We start from the raw sequence: 15,996 nt of genomic DNA, 5'->3' as shown, positions 1-15,996 counted from the left end.
ACCTGAGTTCAATTCCCAGAGTACAGAGTACAGAGAACATACTTTCCAAAGTTGTACTCTGACTTCCACAGGTGCTTGCGTGCGCGTGCACACACACGAATAATAAAGTGTATTTTTTTAATTTGAGAACTAAACCTCGTCAAATCTCCAACCTGCTGACCTCTTGACCCAGCCTCTCCAGTAGCTGGGGTTTCAGGACACAATCTTCTTTTTCTAATCACGAAGCTAACAGAGTGTTTACTTCCATTTCCCGCAAACTGTCTCCCAAAGCTCAGCTCACAAACTTTCCGTTTCCGCCCACCCCACAGTGTCCCGCCTCCTCCCCTCCTCTTGCCCCGCCTCTTCTCCACGGCCGCGCGAGTCATGCCGGCCCTTGTAGTCCGTTCGCAGAGTCCCGTCGCCGGGAGCCTCGCTCTAGAACTTCATTTCCCAGAGATCCTCGCGACGGCGGCCGTAAAGCGCGGCGGTCGAACGGCCGGTTCCGGCTGAATGTCAGTGCAGAGCTGTGGGCCGGGGAGGAAGGTGCTTGGCGGTGTCTCTGCCGCCCCCGCCACTGCCGGCTGGGCTTGAAATGTCGCCGCGGATGCCGGGCCGCTGGGAGGATCGGACATGAAAACCTGAGGCGGGCGACGGGGCTGGGCTGCGGACATGTTTGGCCGCTCGCGGAGCTGGGTGGGCGGGGGCCACGGCAAGTCCTCCCGCAACATCCACTCCTTGGACCACCTGAAGTGAGTGTGCGGGGCGCGCGGCGGGGAGGCCGCACGGACGCCCAGACGCGCTGGGCGCCGAGGTGCGAGGCGGACAGGGTCGCTGTGGGAGGGTACTGTGCTTGTTATGCCAGAGGCTTTGGAGTCAGGGCATAGGGCTTCGAACCCTGACCCTGTCGCTCCTGGCCCTGTGTGACCTTGGACAAGTCGCGTGACTTTTTAGTCTCCAGACCCCCAACCTGAAAAGTAAGGGCATCGATGAGTTTTCTGTTTGTGGGCAGGAGTTGTCTTGATGCGGGGTAGACAGTGGCCACTGAGAGTCTCCGGGTGGCACTTCTTGGACTGGATAGTTTAGAGGCCAGAGGGCCCGGAATCGGTCAGATCTGGGTTCGAATTTAGAAGTATGCATTTAAGCTTCAATTTCCTTAGCTGTAAAACGAATAGAGTGACAGAACTACTTTCTGTGGTTATTTTTAGGGTTGGTTGGATAAGAGAATGAACAAAACGCGCAGAACATGTACAAGTGCTCTAAAAAGAACAGTGATTAAAAGGACGAAGTGTTTTCACAAAGAAATCTAGAGGGATAGTCAGCAGTAGCACTTAGGGAGAGGAGAGGTGGCAAACTGAGTTCTGGGGACACAGGAACAAACACAGAAGAGGCTAGCTTTGGAGTTAGACCTGTGTTCAAATCCTGACTCAGCCACTTAATGACTGTGACCTTGGTCATGTTTTATCTCTTTGCTTTTCTAATTTGCCATTACAAACTGGGAACTTGAAGTGTACAAGGATTAGGTGAGGCTGTGCATGCAAAGTGATTGACCCAGTATAGATACACAGCAGGTGGCTAATGGTAGCCAAGGTTTCCCAGCCCACTCTAAATCCTTGCTATTTTCTTTGGTTCTATGGTTTCTTTCTAGCTTTTGTTAAGCTGATACTTCCAAGGCATAGAGGCTGCTTGGTTTCTTTACAGTTGTATTTCCAGGATGTGGCAGGTGCCTAAGTGCACAGTAAAAACTCAGTGGATACTTGAAGAATGGGGGGGGGGGGAAGAAAGAAGAAAAAAGAATAAATTGAGCAAGAGTTGCAGAACATTCAGGCAGAGCCTTGGGATTGGGTGGGGGTGACAAATTGAGGGAGTGGTGGAAGATAGAGACCATTGAGAAGGAAGAGATTTCTGGGAGGGACTGGAGATGGGGTACTAAGGGGGTGATATGTTAAGAAGGTAACTTCTTTTCATAGGTGAGCCCACAAGATTTCTAATGCTAAGTCAAGGGAGGAGATGGGAAAATGGTGAAGTAACAATAACAAGGAAGACAGGGATCCCTAGAAAGGATTGGTGAACTAAAAATTAGGTGGGGGCTTCTCCATTGATCTCAGGCGTATAGAATGGCTGCCATGGAGCAAGCATTTAGTAAATGTTTATGGATCTCCAGGTGTGGAGAGCAGGGTGGTTTGGGGGTGGAGCGAGAAGCCAAGGAGAGGAAGGAGGTCGAGGGCAATAATTGGGGGTTGGTAGGGATGCAGAAATCTTAAACGGGATGGCAGATGGCCCAGAAAGGGAGTGTGGTGTGGATGAGTGAAGGCTGAAGGATTTGAGGAATGTGTGTGTGGATATGGCTGTGAAGGGGAGGGTGTACCCTGAGGGGCCGATTGGGCCTGCTACCAGCCCAAGCACCTGCTGACCCTCCCTTAGCTTGGGCTGTAGCCACTTTGAATTCCCATTTATTGTGTTATTTTTGTCTTGCTAAAAATTTCCTGTTTTCTTTTTAGTCATCACAAGTCTATGAGTTCTAGGACCTTTTATTGTTCCCATTTATGTGGACATGGGGGCTAAGATTCAGGGAGCTTAGATCACCTGTTCCAAGATGAAATAGCTGAAGACTGTCAGAGTCAGATCTCGACTCTAGTTTCCTTGTTACACTGTCTTTTTGGATAAAACTCACTTTGAAGAAACCTTTGACTGAGCTGCATGTCATGGTCAATAGGCATCTTTGCTGGTCAACCAGTGCACACCAGGGACTGTAAGGGGCCTCAGGTTCCTTTCCAATATCCCGGGAACTTCTCAGATTCATTGTTGAGGTCACTGGAAAAAGAGCTTGCCTGCCTTGGTTCAGGCTGATTTGTTTGATTGCTATCACAGCCTTGGGAACCTGAGTATTGATTGGCTCGGGCTTAGCGATTTCAAGGTGACTTGGAAAAGGGTACCACAGACAGCTAGTGCCTATGCTTGTGCTTGCCATGGCTGTGGTAGTAAGCATCTTGGGTACAGAGTAGCAAGTTCCCTGGGGGAGTCTGCTGGCTGCCTCTGGAAGACCACAGTAGAGTCAGGACTCTACAGTATGTCAAATGCAGGAACTGCAGCAGGTCCAGGGGTCTGTAGAATCCCTTCTAAGAATCTTCTGGAGGAAGAAATGCTAACTCAGAGTCCCCAAATGGGAAAGAGTCATCATAAGGCACAGCCATATTGTGGGTACTGTAGTCATGTTTGTGGCAGATCCAGCTGGGTTTGGTGGCTATAGAAAACAAGGCTGTGAGTAGGAAGAGGCTTTCTGACATGTAGGGTGATGAACACTTAAAGTTTGTCCTGCACTGGAGGGTTTCCCAGGACATAGGACTTTCAGTGCTAAAGCCAGGAAAGCCTTGAGCAAGCCAGCACAAATCCTAGTTATGAGTGACAGTCCCAAATCCTTTAAAACAAAACAAAAAAATTAAAAAATTAAAAAAAAACATTGTCTTTTCATAGTTGGTCTAGAATCCGTAATCCTCCTGCCTTCATCTCTAGATAGGGATTCCAGGCATGCACCACCGTGCCTGGCCTACAGTACATTCTTGCTCTGATCTAGCACAGTCCTGGTGGAATGAGGGGTTAAGATTTTAAGAAAATTGAGAACAGAAATCTTTAGTTGTTGGTTTTTACATTTCTTTCTGCAGGGGGCACAGAGGTGTAAGGAGGAATGAGACAAGGTCTTGCTCTGACTGTCCTCAAACTCTTGCTCCTAAGTGCTGGGATTACAGACATACATCACCATGACATACATGCCCATGTCCATACAGACATATATGGCTAACCCTTGCTGTAAAAATACCCTTTCCAGCCATGCAGAGGTGGCAAATGTCTTTATTCTCAGCACTCAGGAGGCAGAGGCAGGCAGATCTTTCTGAGTTTGAGGACAGCTTGTTCTAGGGTGAGTTCCAGGACAGCTAGGGCTGCCACACAGAAAAAGAATATTCTTTCCTTCACAGCACACCCATCTTACAAACTGGAAAGACACTTTCCTGTGTCACAGGGTTTTACTTTTGCTAAACTGTGAAAAACTACCTGAGTTATTTACTTACCAAGTTGGGTCAGTCATTTAGTAGGGGGCAGATGGAATAGTCATTACACACCATTGGTGGTTTATTGCCCAGACTAGTGACAAGACTGTGACATTAGCTGACAAATGTGTATCACTAAGCAAAACATCTACTGATGGAGTCCTTTGGTTGTTACTGAAATGTTATTTTGAAAGGGGAACTGAGAGCCCACAAATTGATAGAACCTTGGTTGTTATATCATTGTCTTATAGTCTCACCACACTAGTCACAGTGTGGTGTCAAGATTCTTGGTCCAAGTGACGGATCCTTCTAAGTTGCCTTACGTGCTAATGGAGTCGATTGGTGTGTTCTAGGTATGCCATGGCAGAGAGCAGGTGCTTAGAAACAGCTGTCAGGAATCTGCCACCTTCCTCCTGGTCTCCTCCTCAGCAGGTTCTGGGTACCTGTTGTGTCTGTCAGCTTAGCCATCCAATGGGAATAGAGGTTCCTTCTCTTTTTCTTTTCTCCGTTCATTCCTTCCTTCCTATTTTGCCTGTTTTTATGTCTGTGTGAGAGTGTCAGATCTTGGAGTTACAGACAGTTGTGAGCTGTCATGTGAGTGCTGGGAATTGAACCCAGGTCCTCTGGAAGAGAAGCCAGTGTTAACCGATGAGTCATTTCTCCAACCCCCCCTTCTCTTTTTAAACTTTTTTGTCAGTTTCATGCACGTATCATGATCCTATTCACTCCCCCTTAGATCTCCTTTTCTGCCCAGACCCTGCATCTTCTGCAAGCATCTTCATAGCTTCTAAGATTCAGTGAAAAGTTATTATTCCTGGGCCTGAGGACTGAAGCAGTGACCACTGTACAAGGGGAGTGTTCTCCTCTTCTACTGCCCCCTGCATCCTGGGAGCAGGAGAATCCTTTGGCTTTCAGTTGCCAGGTCAGCCAGGTCTTGTATGTGAAGGCTAACATTCTCATAGGCCTCAAAGTACTTCAGACTATGTTCCTACCCACCCAGTCTGGGAGCATAAGCACTGGGCCAATCATCGTGGCTTTGGAGGCTGTCCTGGAACTCGCTCTTGTAGACCAGGCTGGTCTCGAACTCACAGAGATCTGCCTGCCTCTGCCTCCCAAGTGCTGGCATTAAAGGCATGCGCCACCACCACCCGGCAGGGTGAGCAGACCCTACAAATGCAGACTGCCAGGATCTAAGAAATGAGTACTTATCTCCAGGTAGTGGGGTGGTAGGGATGGGTGGGAGGGGAGGGTATGTCTCAGGCTCTGGAGATTGCCTTGAGAAGGGCTCCTGAAAGGTTGAGTGAGTAGCTTGTGCTGGCACAGAGCCAGTTGTTCAGTGAGGTCCAGGACCCTAGGAACTAGGACCGGATCCCACTGAGCCTGAAGAACCATACTAGGGAATCGAGACTTTATGTTGCAAACAAGCAGTAGGGACCCTTTATCATAAGGTGAAGAGTTGTAGGGGGCAGCCACTCTAGACAGCAGCCATACCCTGGTGGGTTATTGTGGCACCTGCTGGAATCCAAGTTTATTATCGTGATGGCCCTTCTCTCAGTAGCACATATCTACATGCCATCTGTCTGTACCTTTGCTCTCTTCACTTCAGCTCTCTCCTCTTCTTCCTGCCCATCCAAAATTCCTAGCCCTAGCTTTAAATTGCTGCTGCTTTGATACACATTGCCCCAGTGGCTTTAACCAGTCAGACTCTCATGCTGTTTTGTAGTGTCTGTTCCTTTCTGGGAGTGGATTAGCTACCAGGTCTTGTAGCTTCTCCAAGCTTCATCCTGATCTTGAGTTAGATCTCCAGAGAGCTGGTCAGCGTCACACAAGCTTGTCATTTTGCCCTAAGAAATTGTCTTAGGGTTGGAGAGAAGGCTTGGTAGTTAAGAGCATTGGCTGCTCTTCCAGAGGACCTGGGTTCAATTCCCAGCACCCACATGGTAGCTCACAACTCCAGCTCCAGGGGTTCTGACACCTTCACATAGATATGTATGCAGGCAAAATACCAATGCATGTAAAAAGAAATGAATCATTAAAACAAACTTTAAAAAAAGGAAACTGTCTTAGTTTGTGTTTTTCTGCTTGTCTTTCTGCATGTGTACATATGTCTCATGAAGGCAGGGGTCCATGGTTTGTTCAGCTGGGGATTGTCCAGTCCAGAGCCAGATGCATAGTACCTGCCAGCAAATACAAGTCACAGGGCAAACCGAAGAGGTGCTCCTGGGCAGCCTTTTCTAATAGAGCCTGTGCAGGAGCTAATGGCTTTTTCTAGGGCAGATGGCTCTGCCTACTCCCCCAGCTTGTATCCTAGGCCCTGTCCCACTCTCTGGCCTGGTTTGATGTCCCTGAGGGCATTCACCAGAATCACACTGCCAGAACCTTCCCCTAATCCTCTAGTCTGACCCACCTTGTATAGGTTGCCTCTTGGTTCTGCTGGCCACAGTGTTGGACACTGACCAGATGAGTTCAAGGCCCAGAAAGAGACTTTCTGATGACTGCCTTAAGGATCTCAGGTGCTGAGTAGGCCAAATAGACAGTGTCCCCAGCATTGGAGGGAGTTCATGCTCATGAGTGTTTGTTTCTGTTTGGTTTTTTTATGCATTTGATTTCCTACTGGGCCCTCATAAGTTCATGTAAATGCAATGCTTATAAAAATATTGTTTCTATTTACTTCATTGCCTGGGATTTTTGTTTGTTTTTTTGTTTTGTTTTGTTTTGTTTTGTTTTGATAGGGTCTTGTGTATTCCAGACTGGTCTCAAACTTACTATATAGTTGAGGATAGTATTGAATTTCTTATCTTCCTGTATCTCTCCCCCAAGAGTTGGGATTGCAGATGTGTGATTGTGGCTGTTTTTATGTAGTGCTAAGATTGAATCCAAGGCTTGGTGCATGGTAGGCAGGCACACCACCAGCTGAGCTACAGACACAGCCATTGCTTGCATTTTTCTATAATAGACTGGGTCCAGTTGCCTATTTTGATCATGGCTCCACCCATGTGGCATAGGGCCCCTGGACCTACATCCTTCCTCATCTCCCCAGAGGACCAACTTTAGAGCTTGCAATAGTAAACATACTTGTCTTTAGAATGATACCATTCAAATGTACACACAGTTCAAGGGGAAAACACGACTGTAGAAGCTGTGATCTTTATGTGCTCTCATTAAAGCCCAAAGTTAAGATTTTGTCTTCTGAAACTGATCTAGATAGGGACTTGGCACATGAAGTCTTAGCAACATCCATGCTCATCTAAGGGAGGGAACCCTAATGCTCCTAAAAGAGGCAAGAGACATTGTTGTGGGCATCTGTTTCATTAGATACTTGGAAATAGTTGTCAATAGCAAACATGCTTTTATTTTAGCATTAGGTGGGAGAAAATGGCACAAAAATGGACATAACACGAACTACAACTATATAAGCAGAAGGAAAGTTCCAAGGAGTCACTTCTAGGCAGTGGAGCAACTGACAGTTTCCACTTCTCTTTTCCTGTTGTCAAAGTTTTCAGTCTCTCTAATGTGCACATTACATTACAAAACAGGAGGTTATTAGACTTGGTGTCTCTAAGATACTTTAATGACATGTTTTCTCAAAGTTTAGAAATGAGATGTAGTACTGAAGTACTAGGTCTTAATCCAGCCAGCCCCCACCCCACTACTCAAAGCTAAACATACTTTGAGGGTCTTTTCCTAAAACATTATCCAAAGCTGTGTGCTTGGCACTGCAGAGACAAAAAGACAGGCAAAGTACAGGTGTACCCTTCATAGGGCTTTAACACTTGAAATCTATACACCTCTGTATCAGAAGCAGACTTGAGATATGTATATATGCTGATCAGTACCTTACCCACTCTATGCCAAGGAACTTCTGGAGCTCAGTAGCGGTGTGTGACTGACATGTGCAACATCCTGAATTTGACCGGGGGACAGCAGGGGAGAAGAAAGGGGGTGGTGGTGGAGGAGCAGGAGGAAGAAGAAGCAGCATCTGCCTGGCTGTAAATCCAATAAAAGATATGTGAAGCAACGTCAAATTGTTGTAAAGATGTCAGATCTCTAAATTTAGCTGTAGATTTAGGGCAGTGTCAAGGGGAATCCTAGCAGCACTCTTGTGTAAATTGGGGCAGTTTTAAAATATAGAAATGTAGAAGGTTGAGAATAGCCAATATAATATTGACACATTGGAAGGCAAGACATTGAGGGTGTACAGTGTCACATAGCAAAACCTATGATACTGCAGTATTAGACAGCATAGGATTGGCACAGAGTAGACAAATGGATCAGTAGAATTAGAGCAACCACAGAGACTTACATGTGTGGTCACCTGACTAATGAAAAAGGTGACACTGGAGTGCAGTAGAGAAGTAAAGACCTCCTAGTAAGTGTAGTGGGCCAACTAGGTGTGTATTAGTGTGGGCTGATACCTGGTACTATTCACCAAAACCACTTCCAGATGTACTCTAAGTGAAAATGCAAAGGATAATTTTGTTACAAGAAAACAGGACCCTTCATGAACTTAGCATAAGAAAAGATCTCCTAATATTTGTATGAGTGCTGCCTAGAAGTCAGCAGGATGGCTTTAGTGGGTTAAGGTGCTTGCTGCCTTGCATTAGGACCTGTGTTTAAACCGTGGGACCCACACAGAGGAGAGAGAGAGAGAGAGAGAGAGAGAGAGAGAGAGAGAGAGAGAGAGAGAGAGAGAGAGAGAGAGAACCAGCTACCTAAAGTTGTTCTCTGGGTTTCACACAAATGTTAAGGCATATGTACACCCATTTGCACGCACACCAACACATATACAGTTAAATAAATAAATATGTAAACAAACAAATAAAATGATGTTTCAAAGTGCCTTCGAAAGAAAAGATTGGTAAATTTGATTCCATTAAAATGCAGAGGTCTGGTGAGGTAGCTCATTGGGTACAAGCACTTGCTGTGCAAGCCTTACTACCCAAATTTGATCCCTAAACCTAGTGTGGAAGAACTGACTCTTGCAAGTTATCCTTTGATGTGTGTATTTTAATGTAAGTGTGTCTGTCTCCAACCCTCGTAACACACACACACACACACACACACACACACACACACACACACACCAGTTTTAAAGGCCATTATAAAGACAGGGAAAAGGCAAGCCAGTATTATGGGGGTCAGGTGCATCCCTGTATGAATGAGCACTCATGATGTAAGCATGGTCATGTCAAGAACCCCAGTGCCTCAAACCAATGGAAATGGCAAGTTTTTCCTGGGATCGGGCTTAAGTGCATGGCAAGGCCTTCCGCTGGTTGGAGTTCAGATGTTGACTGTGGTATTATTAACTACAGCATGCTCCTCCCAGATAACTGCAGCCTAAGTCTGTTGCCCTATAGCCATCCCTACCAAGGTTAGCTAACCTGCTTCCTCGTTCAGTCGTGTAATGCCTAATTGCTGGTGTATCTCCATCAGAGTGCATTGGCCATCCAATCCTGGCTTTTCTGTACATACATCTGCTGTTTCTTCATTCCTGGTTTCCCCAGTCAGGTCAGTCTCCAATCTGTGGTCACAGTACCACAGTTGGGGAAAATATCTAGAATATTTATTATCCAGTAAAGGATTTATGTATAAAATAAATAAATGATTTATATATAGGGTAAAGTGTTCTGTTAATAAGTAAAAGTCACCAAGGATTATAAAGTGGGCAACGTCTTGTAATTGACCCTGCACCAAAGATAAAAAGCAAATTTCCATAAACATGTGAGAGAAGACACCATCTAACCTTGGTCTTTCTGAGATCAAGTCCCCAGAGGATATCATAGAACCCCACAGAACTGCATCATCACAAAAACAAATGCTGGAGAGGCTGTGAGATATGGGAATTCTGAGAATTCCTCCCAGCCTGACCAGAGGACTGGAGGTACCTGAGCCCCATGTGCTGCCTAGGCCTGTGCAGTATTAACAGTGGGCACATCTCCATGTGACGCCTTTACTTGGTGCAAAGTTCATGGGAGCTCCTAAAATCCCCCCAAAGGACTGCCTGACTGACCTGTCCTTCATATCTAAAAAGGCCTTCTAATAGGATTTTTTCCTTTTCTTTTTGAGATTACAATTTAATTACAACATTTCTTTCTTTTCTTTCCTCCCTCCAAGCCCTTCTATATGACCCTCCCCTCTCACCTTCAAATTCATGGCCTCTTTTCACTAATTGTTATTGCATATGTGTATACACACACACACACACACACACACACACGCACGCACGCACGCACGCACGCACGCACGCACACACGCACGCACGCGCGCACACACACACACACACACACATATATATATATATAGTTGCATTTATTTATGTATTGCTAAGTACAATGTATTTAGTCTGTATAATATATGTATACTTTTAAGACTGGCTGGCAGTAGACAACCAATTGGTACGTTCTTCTCTGGGGGAAATCACCTGTCCTGCTTCCAGCTTTCCTTAGTTGCCTATAATTCTTTGTGAAAGCTTGAAACCGTATGGTTTTTTTTTTTTTCCATCTGAGTCATTGGTGTCATCCTTGTTTAGCTCATGTTTGGGCAGTCATGTTGATGAGACTTAATGGGTGTAGCTTCTGATAGTACTAGGTGTCTTAGTTAGGGTTTTCTATTGCTGTGAAGAGACACCATGACACGGCAACTCTTATAAAGAAAACATTTAATTGGGTGACAGTTGTAGAGGTTCAGTCCGTTGTAATCATGATGGGGAGCATGGCAATGTGTAGGCAGACCTGGTGCTGGAGCAGAGAATGCTACATCTTACAGGCAACAGGAAGTCAACTATAACACTGGGTGGTATCCTGAGCATAGGAAACCTCAAAACCCAGCCCCACAGTGACACACTTTCTCCAACAAAGCTATACCCACTCCAACAAAGCCATACCTCTTAATAGTGCTCACTCCCTATGAGATTATGGGGACCAATTACATTCAATCTACCACACTAGGAGACATAGTCTCGAAGTGAATTCCCCGATCCTCTTGGCTCTTAAAATCTTCCCACCCCCTCTTCTGTAATGTTCAGTGAGCCTTAGGTGTAGGAATGTTTTGTTGATGTATCTGTTGGGATTGGACTTGCAACTTTGCATTTTGATGTGATTTTGTGTAGTGGTCTGCTCTGTTGCAGAGACATTTCCTTGATGAGGGGTGAAGATTATCCTTATCCTTGGGTATAAGGACAAAAGCTTATAGATTGTTAGGGATTCTGCTGGTTTAATAAATTAGTGTCTGTAGATTCTCCAATAGCCATGCCTTTACTTGCACTGAATGTTGGCTAGGTTTCCAGTACCCAGCATGGTCCCCCTCTTGTTAAGTGGGTCTTAAGTCCTATTAGAGAGCTGTTGGTTACCTCCAAGGTCTGTGTGCCACTACTGCACCCTTAGCATGATCATGACATGCTAGTTGTCGATGTGGTTCATAGGCCTTATAGCTGATAGGACTGTTGGTTGCCTCCCTCCTTTGCCTTCTGATACCATGAAAGCTAGTTCTCAGGGAAGAAGCATTCAGGTCAGTTCCAGCTCAGGGTCTTTGAACCCTGTTTCTGAAGTACATGGTATCTTCAGTAATAGGAATTTACCTTCTACTTCTGGGGCATAACCAAGGATAATAGCAAAAGGCTGTGTGTTTTAGGGTCTCTTAATGGCCCTGGGCTCAGAGGGCTTCTCATGTCTGGTATTGGTGTCTTTATTAGGTGGTCAGTCATTGGCTCATTGGAGGTGCACCATCAGTCCAGATGAGAAAAGTTCTCTAATAGGATTTTTTAAAAAAAATGATTACATAACAAAAGAATCCATCATAATAACAACTAGCAGCTTAGTCGCCCCCCCACACACACTTTTAGTTTTAGATAGGACAGGGTCTCATTATATAACCCTGGGTTGGCCTGGAGCTCACAGAGATCCACCTGCTTCTGCTTCCTAAATGCTGGAATTTCTTTTAAATTTTTGAGAGAAGTTATCACTGTGTAGTCCATCCAGACTGGCCTTGAACTCAAAGTAGTCCTCCTACCTCAGTCTTCCTAATATTGCATCACAGATGTGCATACCACACCCAGTTTAGTTATCTTATCTCTCTTTTTACTTTTGGTTTTTCGAGACAGGGTTTCTTCGTATTGCTTTGGAGGTTGTCCTGGAACTCAGGCTGGCCTCGAACTCACAGAGATTTTTTACTTATCTTTTCTTTCCAATGCCACCATAATGACAGGTGCTCCCTTTTTTACAGGGGAGGTCACTAAGGTATAGAGAGATGAAGTAGCTTATTCCAACCACTAGGTTATTAGTGATGGAGACATCACTAGGTATGCTAGTTTAGGAGTCCTAGGTGTGCTAATGCAGGTGTCTGTGATACCCCATATACCTTCCTCCTTCAGAAGTGATTCACAAGCTTTACTTCCTGCTCTTAAGTTTCTTGGACCTTTTCCACCTCATTTTTTCTTTGAAGTCCTCTTTCCCTGGTATCACCTGCCAAAGTCTCTGGTATTATACAATCTAATAAGGGAGTTCATAACATCCCCCATCATAATGACCACAGTACAACAGTAATAACAGTTTCTTAGTGTTATGAGCCCTGTATGCACCATGCTTAGCTGTTCATATCCTTTGTGGCTATTACTGTGTTTGGACAGAGCTGCAGAGAGGTGAGATGAGATAAATGCCTGTCCTAGACCATAGCTAGGAGGTGCCAGGGTCTAGGGTCAAACCCAAGATTATTGAATTCCAAGGCCTGATGAGCTCTTTAGCACAGCTCTGTACTGTAACTTGAACCCTTACTTTACCTAGTCTTCTATACTATACTGCAGCTTATATTAGTGGAGACTGCCTCTGCCTCATTCAGCATTTATATGGGCAGGACTTGCTATTTTAGAGTGTTTTTGGAATCACCAAGATCACTAACATGGTTTGCCTGACCTGGAAGTTCCAGTCTAGTCAGAGAGACAAACCATTGAGAACACACTGCTCTGTGAAGTAGCAAGACTGACATGAGAAGATCACAAGTTCCAGTTCACCTGGACTACAGAGCCAGTTCAAGGCCAGTTGGCTCAAGTAGCAAGTGCTTCACAGAGGGTAGAGGTACCAGTGAAGAGGGGACAGCCAGGCCCATGGGGGTTGGAGGATGAGAGTGAAAAAGCCTTCTCCAAAGAAAGCTTCATTGAGAGATGGTAGCTTGAGTCTTGAATATGAGCAACAGTTGCTGGTTGATAAAGCAGCAAGGGCAGTCTATTCAGACAGCCCACTCAGTAGAAGTCAGACCCTGTCTACTGTAGTTGGAGGCCCTGGGAGTAGATGTACTCCCCCACATTGCTGCTTCCCAGAGAGCCAGGAGTGTGATGTGTGATGCCACTGCATGCATGTTATCCTCCTGGATATGTATGTATGTATGTATGTATGTATGTATGTATGTATATATGTATGTATGTATGTATGTATGTATGTATGTATGTTATATCTACAGAGTGGGAAAAATCTGCCCCTCCCCAACCCACACTGGCAGCATTACCTTGTCCCTAGGAGAGGGTCCATTGTCCTGTGGACTGTATGGAGAGTGTCACCGATGGCCACAGTGGGAGTGGTGTAGCAGCTGTCAAACTTTTCCAGGGATGGGGCAATGGAGATAGAGCTCAGTTGTATGTAGAGCATGGGCTTAGCATGTGTGAGGCCCTGGGATTGATCCTCAGCAACACATGCATATGTGCATGCACACACCATTTTAATCCATTCACCCAATAGCCTAATTCAGAGGAGCTGCATAGAGAACGGCTTAAATAGGTGAAGCAGGTGCCAGAAGGAGGCCTGTGAACCACAATTTGAGGCTCATGGAGAGTATGTACTGGAATCACAGTGGACACACGGATTTGTAACTAAGTACTACTGTTTGTCCCAGGACAGTACAAGTGCTGGATTACTTTAGAGGAAAGTGGGCTTTGTGTCCTCATGTGCAGCACTGTTGGTAGACCTGGCTTCCAAGGTTGGATGATTTATCTTTTTGGAGGACTTTTGATACTTATTGCATGTTAAAAATTGTACTGCAGGCTGGACATGGCTGTAATCCCAGGTGCATGGGAGGCTGAGATGAGAAGATCACAAGTTCTAGGTTTCCTGGGCCACGGAGCCAGTTCAAGACTAGTTGGGTCAAACTACTGAGACCCTGTCTCAAAATAAAATATAATAATGAAAAACGGGGAGGTGGAGTTTGTGGCCTGGTGGCAGAATCTTATTAAGCTAGCATGTCTGAGGCTGTAGGTTCATTCCCCAGCACAGTGAGAACACAGTTGAGGCTGTCCTTAAAATATAACAGACAGCCATAGTGTTACTACAAGAAGCCAGCCCAGCTGCTGGGAGCAGCTAGATCTAATTACTCCACCTCCAAGTTCTGCCTTTGTTCCCTCCCTACTTTTCTGGACTGTAGGAGACACCGGTCCCTCTACCCTCTTCCTCTCGCTCTCCCAGTCTCACTCAGAAACTGAATGTGGCCCTGAAAGATGTCTCAGCCACCTCCCACTGAGCCTGCTTTTCCTTCCTAAGTAGACCTAAGGCTCTGAAGGTGAAGTTGCCTGGACTTTGGCCTCTCCCACCTACTTCACTTTAGATTTAGCACATGAGATTCTTCTCCTTGGACAGGAATTACTCATTCTGTCCCGCTCTGAGTCCTAGTTTCCATTGTGCTGCACTGGAGAGGAACTATAGGCATCCCAAAAGTAGTGTTTAGTGTCCTAGGCTCTGATTGTAGGATTCACTGTCTCTTGGAATCTCAGCGCCAGCCTTGCTTTGAGTCCTAGGTCAGGTACTTGGAATTGACCAGTGCCACTCTTGGCATCTGTCACTGTAGATGGTGAGGCCTGCTACATTTGCTCTCCTTCAACGCTAAATCAGAATCCCCAAGTGCACCTAGGAGCCTCTGATTTTGCCAGCTCTGTGGTTCTCTTGCATCCTGAAGTTTTTGGGTGCTGGTTTCAGGGCTTGGCAGTGCTCTTGCCTCAGTTGGGCAGGTGTGTCCCTGACATTTTTCTTGGGTTGTGACTTCTATCTGCATCTGAATGGGAAATTCTACTAGCAGAAACTTAAACACCATAGCTGTGCTATGAGTGTTGCCAATGGCCCTTGGGCCTGGCTTTCAGGTCAGTTTGTATAAGCTCTTGTTTCTTCCCTTTCTTCTAGGTACCTGTACCATGTTTTAACCAAAAACACCACCGTCACAGAACAGAACCGGAACCTGCTGGTGGAGACCATCCGTTCCATCACTGAGATCCTGATTTGGGGCGATCAGAATGACAGCTCTGTATTTGAGTAAGGCTTGCAGTTCTTTTGTTTTTTGATTCTTCCTCTTCCTTTTGAGTGTTCTTCCAAGTGTACACTATGAGTCAGGAATTGATACTAATTTTATTTTGCCTAAATATCTATAACAAATGTCCTTGAGAGACTGGAGAGGTACAAGCCCAAAATGGAAGAATTATGGAAATGAGTTTCTTTAGAAAAGGTAAAGATGTTGTGGATAGAATTCCAAGTTGTACCCTGTTATCCATTGCATGGCAAGAGCAATGTCCCAGATAGTTAGGTTCCAAATGAACAGAAAGATCCTGCCCCAAGGGAGTTGCCAGGGCCTGCACTTAGTGTGTTTATTTTACTTAGTGCTTTGCATGTGCATGTATGTGATATGTATGCATGTTGGGACATGTGTGGGCATATATGTAGGTGGGTGTACATGCATGTGTGCATACACACACGCATGCTTGTGGAGATCAGAGGCTGATGTCGTCCTCCATCATTTTCCACTTAGTTTGCTAAAACAGGGTCCCTTGCTGAACCCAAAGCTGTTAAATCAATCTAGACCAATGGTTCTCAGCTTTTGGGTTGTAATCCTTAGAGGAATCAAATGGCCCTTTCACAGGGGTTGCCTAAGACCATAAGAAAACAGATATTTACATTATTATTCATAACAATAGCAAAATTATAGTTATGAAGTAGCAACGAAAGTAACT

At 45.5% G+C, this 15,996-nt stretch overlaps 1 protein-coding gene across 6 annotated transcripts in view; it reads left to right on the top strand.

The window, feature by feature from the left end:
* The first annotated feature begins 478 nt into the window (after positions 1-478).
* Clec16a (C-type lectin domain containing 16A) overlaps positions 479-15,996 on the top strand; it is a 214,373-nt gene continuing 198,855 nt past the window's right edge. For 5 of the 6 annotated variants that reach the window (XM_027424795.1, XM_027424794.1, XM_027424793.1 and 2 more), the window contains exons 1-2: positions 479-728; positions 15,176-15,304. In XM_027424795.1, coding sequence (XP_027280596.1) covers positions 649-728; positions 15,176-15,304 — 209 coding nt within the window. In that variant the 5' untranslated portion in view covers positions 479-648. The remainder of the gene's footprint in view (positions 729-15,175; positions 15,305-15,996) is intronic. The other variant, XM_027424798.2, reaches the window with a different exon arrangement.

This window comes from Cricetulus griseus, chromosome 7 (assembly GCF_003668045.3).
Source record: "Cricetulus griseus strain 17A/GY chromosome 7, alternate assembly CriGri-PICRH-1.0, whole genome shotgun sequence".
In the NCBI taxonomy this organism is placed as follows: domain Eukaryota; kingdom Metazoa; phylum Chordata; class Mammalia; order Rodentia; family Cricetidae; genus Cricetulus; species Cricetulus griseus.
This window is presented reverse-complemented; position numbering and strand designations above follow the sequence as displayed.